At 42.2% G+C, this 6,643-nt stretch overlaps 1 protein-coding gene across 1 annotated transcript in view; it reads right to left on the reverse strand.

The window, feature by feature from the left end:
• The window catches only part of LOC140572487 (leucine-rich repeat-containing protein 75A-like), a 34,770-nt gene extending 31,579 nt beyond the window's left edge, over nucleotides 1-3,191 (reverse strand). Inside the window, exons 1-2 of the mRNA XM_072692759.1 lie at nucleotides 3,139-3,191; nucleotides 1,935-2,338 (exon numbers count right to left, since the gene is read on the reverse strand). Of these exons, the coding sequence (XP_072548860.1) occupies nucleotides 1,935-2,165 (231 nt within the window). The 5' untranslated portion in view covers nucleotides 2,166-2,338; nucleotides 3,139-3,191. The remainder of the gene's footprint in view (nucleotides 1-1,934; nucleotides 2,339-3,138) is intronic.
• Nucleotides 3,192-6,643: the final 3,452 nt, after the last annotated feature.

A 6,643-nucleotide genomic window follows, 5' to 3' on the forward strand; every position in this document is an offset into this window, starting at 1 on the left:
TTATACTACACATATAGTATATATACTACACTTATACTTATAGTACACAGTGGACTATTCAGTATATACACTGCTACATACACTACTGTACACTCTACTATATACTGTAGAGTATACGGTATATACACTGCTGTATAATCTACTATATATACTACCGTACACACTGCTTTTAAGCTACTATATACACTACAGTATAGACTACTGTATACGCTACTATATAAATTATAGTATACAGTAGAGTAAATAAAATATACTCTGCTATATACACTACTGTATACTCTACTTTATACATTATGGCATGTACTAGAGCATACAGTAGAGTATACAGTATATACACTGCTGTATAATCTACTATATACAACACTGTATGCACTGCTTTTTAAGCTACTATATACACTTCTATATACACTACTATACCACTATATAGACTACTGTATACCTCACTATGTACTATATACTATATTATAGAATAGCGTAGAGCATACAGTAGAGTACACAGTATAAACATTGCTGTATAAGCTACTATATACACACTACTGATTACTATACATATATCACAATATACACTACTGTACAAGCTTCTATATATGCTACTACACACTCTACTGTATATGTTCCTTTATACACTATGTATTTCTATATACTCCTCTGCATAAATCTGCAGTCCCAAGGCCTGGTTCCCATAGCAACTCGTATTGTCCCATAACAAGCAGGATGTGGAGGCAATGAGCTGCTCTTCAGTGTCAACAACACCACACTCTCTCCACAGTCACTGTTTCTCCAGCTTTGACTCGGGCTGTCTCTAGTGGGTTGGGTTTATGTAAATTTTGGGGACATTGTTTAATTTTTAAACAGTCACACAACAGTTAACAGGGTTTTGGTGTTGGCCCGTTTCCAGCTCTGTTCTGGTTATGATGGATTTGTTACTTCCATGTAACAACTTCTCATTATTCAACTCCGCCAATAACATTTAAGGTGCTGCAACATACAGAGGTGGTCCTATAAACGTAACAAGTGTGCAGTGTATGGACTACAGTCAAATTCTACTGAGCTAATGCTAACAAAGTGAGCATAATACACAATATGTCCAAATGTTTGTGGACACCCCTTTCAATGAATGCATACAGCTGCTTTAAGTTACAACCATCGCTGACATAGATGTGCGAATGCACACACACACACACACAGCTTGTCTAGTCCCTGTAGAGAAGTACTGCCAATAGAATAGGACTCTTGGCAGCAGACAAACATCAACCTATTGGCACCATGCTGCCTAATGCCAGGTGTGGGCTGAAGGGGTATAAAGCCCCCCAGCATTGAGAAGCTGTGGAGCAGTGGAACTGACTGTGTCCTCTGGAATGATGGATGGTGCTCCATCCAAAACTTTTGGGATGAGCTGGGGAATTTGGGGTGGTGATCATCATCCAACACCCTGGCCTTACACTGACACTTGTTGCTGAATGCAGTCAAATCCTCACAGCAATGCTCTTCCAAATCTAGTAGAAAGCCTTCTTCCCTGGACAGTAGAGACAGTTACTCCAACAAAAGCAGGATCAGCTCTTTCTAAATAAAACTTTTTGGAAGAAACAATGAATGAGTAGGTGTCCCAATACTTTTGTCCATATAGTGTGCATCACATTCAATGCTCTCAAAATGCTTTTTATTTTGTTATTGCGCCTTTACGACTGATGCATGTAAAAGAGCTCTGTTCTGACTGGCTTGTACTTGCACTCACTGGTCACTTTAAGAGCTCCACCTACCTTAAAGCGTCACTATATAGGTGTAGAGTTACAGACATTAGCCCATATGTTGCTGCACAATGATGGATGACACATCGCTGATAACACAAATTGTGTGTCCCCACTGGGCTACAGTCTCGAAGTAGAGGTTTCCGATAAAGTGGCCAGTGAGTGTTTAAGCATCTTCACACTTACCTGTCTCAAGTGCTTGAGCAGCTCCGTGGCCTCCTCCTGCCTGCCTTCCTTGGCCATCAGCAGGACATCCTGGATCATGCTGACCCGTCGCTGGTAGGGCGGTGGCACCCCGGAGCTTTCTGAGCGGTCAGCCGAGGAAGAGCGGTGCAGGAAGGAGCCCTGAGCCCGTCTCCACATCCCTTGCAGTGGGCTGGACCCTGCCTCCGAGCCCTTGGACTGCCTGGCCCCCATTTTCGCTGCATCCGACTGCTTAGGCGTCCACAGCTTGAGGGGCAGAGGTTGGCACCAGTGGAAGTGGCTGAGGGTTCATTGGAGCGTGGGACGGGCAGGAAGGTATACACTACAGTATACACTAGTGTAGGAATGTCCCTAATTATCTCAGCAGTCAGTTTTGGTCATGAACTCTGTAAAACAGTACAATCAATACAAATACATATATATATATATATATATATAAATGGTATGTAATGATAGTTTGAGCTAGAACACGGGTCTCACAGATCTGGTTCCAGATTCCTGTACAGTGCCCACTATTAAACCCACTATCATTCACTACCCGAATCATTTACAGAAAATAAGGTAGACCACTGCAGTCGTGTCGCTGTTCTGGGGTTGTACATCTTATAATCTCTGTAGAACGAATGAACGGATCTTCTAAACATGCCTCTGTCGCGCCCTGAGCCATAAGACTGCCTGGCTCCCATCCTCGCTGCATTCACACACAGGTGTCCGAAGCTTGAGGGGCAGAGGTTGCCACCGGTGGCAGTGGCTGAAGGTTCACTGGAGGAGAATGGGACGGACAGGAAGGTCTGGCTTCAGGGTCCACAACACTGCTGTGTGGAAGTGGAGGAGAAAGGCTCTGAGAGCTCCATAGCACATGTGGATGTTTCCCAGTAAAAGCCCTGACCACATACAAGCTCATGCAGTATTCATAGGTGATATCTCAAGCCAGGATGTCCTAGCAGAGGGCTCTGGGTCTCTTGTTCAAGGCATGTGTTGCTGTATGTGGAAAAGTAGTCCCGTAGGCCAGTTCTTAGGCTGGTCCAGAGGATGTCCATGCAGCCTAATATCCTGGTGAAAGGTCAGGAGAAGCCATGATATCCAGAAGTGACAGTTGAGGGGAGCAACAACAGAACTACGGAGGTAAACAACGACGGCTGAGTTACTTAGAGCTACTTCGAAGGGAAAATGAGCGCTTATTTACCTCCCATGATGGACACATGGACTCGAACTCCCGCTTAACCTCGTATCTCCTCGTCGAGCCCCTCAGTGAAGAGAAAGTGGGGGAAACAGCTGTCTGGCCGGTAGCCGCTCAACTCTGGACCAATCAGCGGCCGTGTTTACATCGGCTCAGCCAATCAGATCGTTCGAACGAAGGACCGAGCGAATTAGTGATGGTGGGTCTTGCCGAGCATGCTTTCTCCGCTCCCGTCGCCCTGTTAGCGGTCTCCTTTTACCCCGGAGACGGGAGGAAAAGTGGTTAATCGACTGAAGGAGAGATAATGAGGGTGGAGAGAGAGAGAGGGAGAGATAGAGAGAAATATAAGAGAGGGGGAGAGAGAGATGGGGGTGGTGATAGCGCAGCACATCGCTGTAAACTGTGTTCGGTTCAGTTCATTGAACATTCGGTTCAGTTCACTGAACCGAATCGGCATTTTAGCAACGTTTTGAATGTATTATTAATTTATATCTTTATATTTAACTGCGTTATCGTATTACATGGCTTTATACACCATATCTACCACCTGGACGTGCAAAATAAAATGCTATATAAAAGCAAAAAGTCTGATCTGATTCAGTTAGACTCGTGAGCCGATTCAACAGAACGATTCATACGGGAGTCGAACGACGTCGCTAGTTTTCTCTACAGGTGATTTTTTTTTCAGATCTCTGTCTGCCGGTTTATGATGCAGTAATAATAATAAATCTTTGATACTTTGATATTGAGGAGCCCAAGATTACACTGTATTAAATGAGAACTCCTAATAGACCCCCCCCCTCCCAAAAAAATAAATAAATAAAAAATCGACAGGGTTCATCAGTCTCATCCAGTCAGATGGGTAATCCCACTGTGGGTGTAGTGATGTTTTGGGATATGGTCTGAGAGCAGCCCTACAAAAGCTCTTTTTATCAGGAATGATTTATCCTGAGAGCAATAAAGGGCAAAGTCTATGTCGAGCCATAACAATGATAATCCCTGTCCTATTTCCTCCACTGGATATTTTACTGTAGTGAAAACAGCGCAGATCTACTCCTGCCTCTTTATTTGATTTGTCGCCACCTGTTGACCAGCTAAGACTTCTTTTATCCAAAGGATCTTCTATGACATCTGGTGGTGAAACTTTGAAAAAAACATTTATTTTTGGATAATCCACCAGTATACTGTGGCTTACTTTAGCCTGTTTTCATACTAACGCTCTTCAGTACTCCTCTGATTACAAGTTTTGATCATTATATTTCTAAACTACTTCTTTTACAAGCCAAACACCAGTCTACTCATACTCCTAAACCCCTTTCTTTCTCCTTTCTTCTCTCTCCCCCATGTGCTGAGCTGCCCCCTATTGAGCTGCTACATTCTTGGCTGGGTGCTGATGCCTGCCTACCCTCTGGATCAGCCTCGTCCCTCTGCAGAACTCCCACACATTTTCACTTACATTTTCCTCATTTATGGCTTGATGTCACATTTGTCGCAGCTCTTAATTCACTGTTTTTTGTCAATTGTTTTTCTGTCATTTGTTTTGCTATCCAGTGTCGACCAAAGAAGGATGGGTTCCTCTTCTTTCTTCCTCTTGATCTGAGGGAGTTTTTCCTTGGCACTGTCACCCTCGCCTCACATCATGATCTCTGTAAAGCTGCGTTGGGACATTTGTTGTAAAAACCTAAATAAATAAATTTACATTGAATTAAAGTGACAAACCGTTAACCTCAAACACTGCTTTTCCTTCTTCCAAAGAAAATGTGACAACCAAAACAAGGCTGTAAAATGGGCCAAATCTAAAAACCATTAACCTCGTTATCTTCACCTGCTCATTTACTGTCCCTTCTAAAATCAAGGGTATCAAAAAGAGAGTTAATCACCCTTTTGTTGGAGTAACTGTCTCTACTGTGCAGGGAAGCCTTCTACTAGATTCTATATTTCTATTAGGGTTTAATCACATTCAGTAACATGAGCGATAGTGAGGAATGTTGGATGGTCCCCACCCCACTTCATCCCCAACACAGCCCCACTGCTCCAAAGCTCAATGCTGGGGGGCTTTATACTCCTCTAGCCCACGCCTGGCATGAGGCAGCATGGTGCCAACAGGTTCATGTTTATTTATCTGCTCCAGAGAGTCCTATTTTATTAACTACACTTCTCTACAGGGACTAGACAAGCCGTCTATGACTTTGCACATAGATTTTTCAAAGATCATTCAGCTCAAACAAAACTGAACTGTATGGATTGTGCTTGTATTGATTGATCAGATTGTTTAGAGAATGTACTCTGTCTGTTACAATTCATTGATGGAATTGATCATAAATGGTTGCTGGAGGTTAGGTTTTAGTTTTTTGTAGGTTTAATTTATTTTAATTCAATTTAAATTTATTTATATAGCACTTTTTACAACAAATGTTTACAGAGATCCAGGTCAGAGCCTCTTTTGAGCAAGCCAGTGGCAACAGTAGCAAGGAAAATGTCCCTTGGGTCAAGAGGAAGAAACCTTGAGATGAACCAAACCTCAAAAAGGAAACCCATCCTCCTCATCTTGACACCGAATTATAATAAAAAGTGAAACAGGAATAAAGACAAGAATAAAACTAAACTGAATTAAGAATAATTGGTAAGTGTGGGACCATTTGGGTTTGGGTTTGTGGGTTTAGTCATTTAACAAAACACCAAAAGCATTAGGTTGCTCGCTCTCCTCTATGCAGGGGTTGACAATACTTAAGAGCACTTCATTACCACTCATTACCCACTTACCACACTCTTATTTGAACGTAGACACTTTCTGATTTTCACTCAACCACAGTTTCTGCTCCTTTTTTTCCCTAATTCACAATTAAGCTCACCCATACTCACCCATACTTATGGTACACTTTTTGTTTATAGTGGTTGTTTTTAAATGCAGACTGACTCACTTTTCAGTCAATGACATTGAGATCACACATCTAGTGGCCTCTAGTGTATTTGCTGGGTTTAGGTGAGAACTGAAGCAGCTGGATGCTGCTACTGGCCACTGTAATAAAGAGTTAGCTGGCAATGACAAACATTTGTCTAGATTGAGAATTAAAGGGCCCATATCCTACATTTGCACTCTATTTTTTCCTGATGAGTTTCATTCACGGGGTGGGTGTGGTTTTAAGAGAATTAGCAGTACTTTCTTTAAGACTGATAGAAATGGAATGAGCTCTGCTCTGATTGGCTGCCCCGTTATGTGCCTTATTCAGAAAACACTAAAACTCTCCTGAGAACTGTAGTATGAATGGGCGGGGATAAACTGTGGGAGGCTGAATATTGATACATGTAAAGGAGTTGTAACATCACAGAAACTCACAGTGATGGCAATATTATTTATATATATATTTCTTTCTTTCTTTTTTTTTCAAGTGATGCGTTTTCCATGATATGGGCCCTTTAAAATCTCATTAAAAGCTTGAGAAAAGACCGATATGACAGTTGCAATAGTTTGTGGACTGTAAAAAAACAAAACAAAACAAAGAAAGAAGCC

The sequence above is a fragment of the Salminus brasiliensis genome, chromosome 1 (assembly GCF_030463535.1).
Source record: "Salminus brasiliensis chromosome 1, fSalBra1.hap2, whole genome shotgun sequence".
Classification (NCBI taxonomy): Eukaryota; Metazoa; Chordata; class Actinopteri; order Characiformes; family Bryconidae; genus Salminus; species Salminus brasiliensis.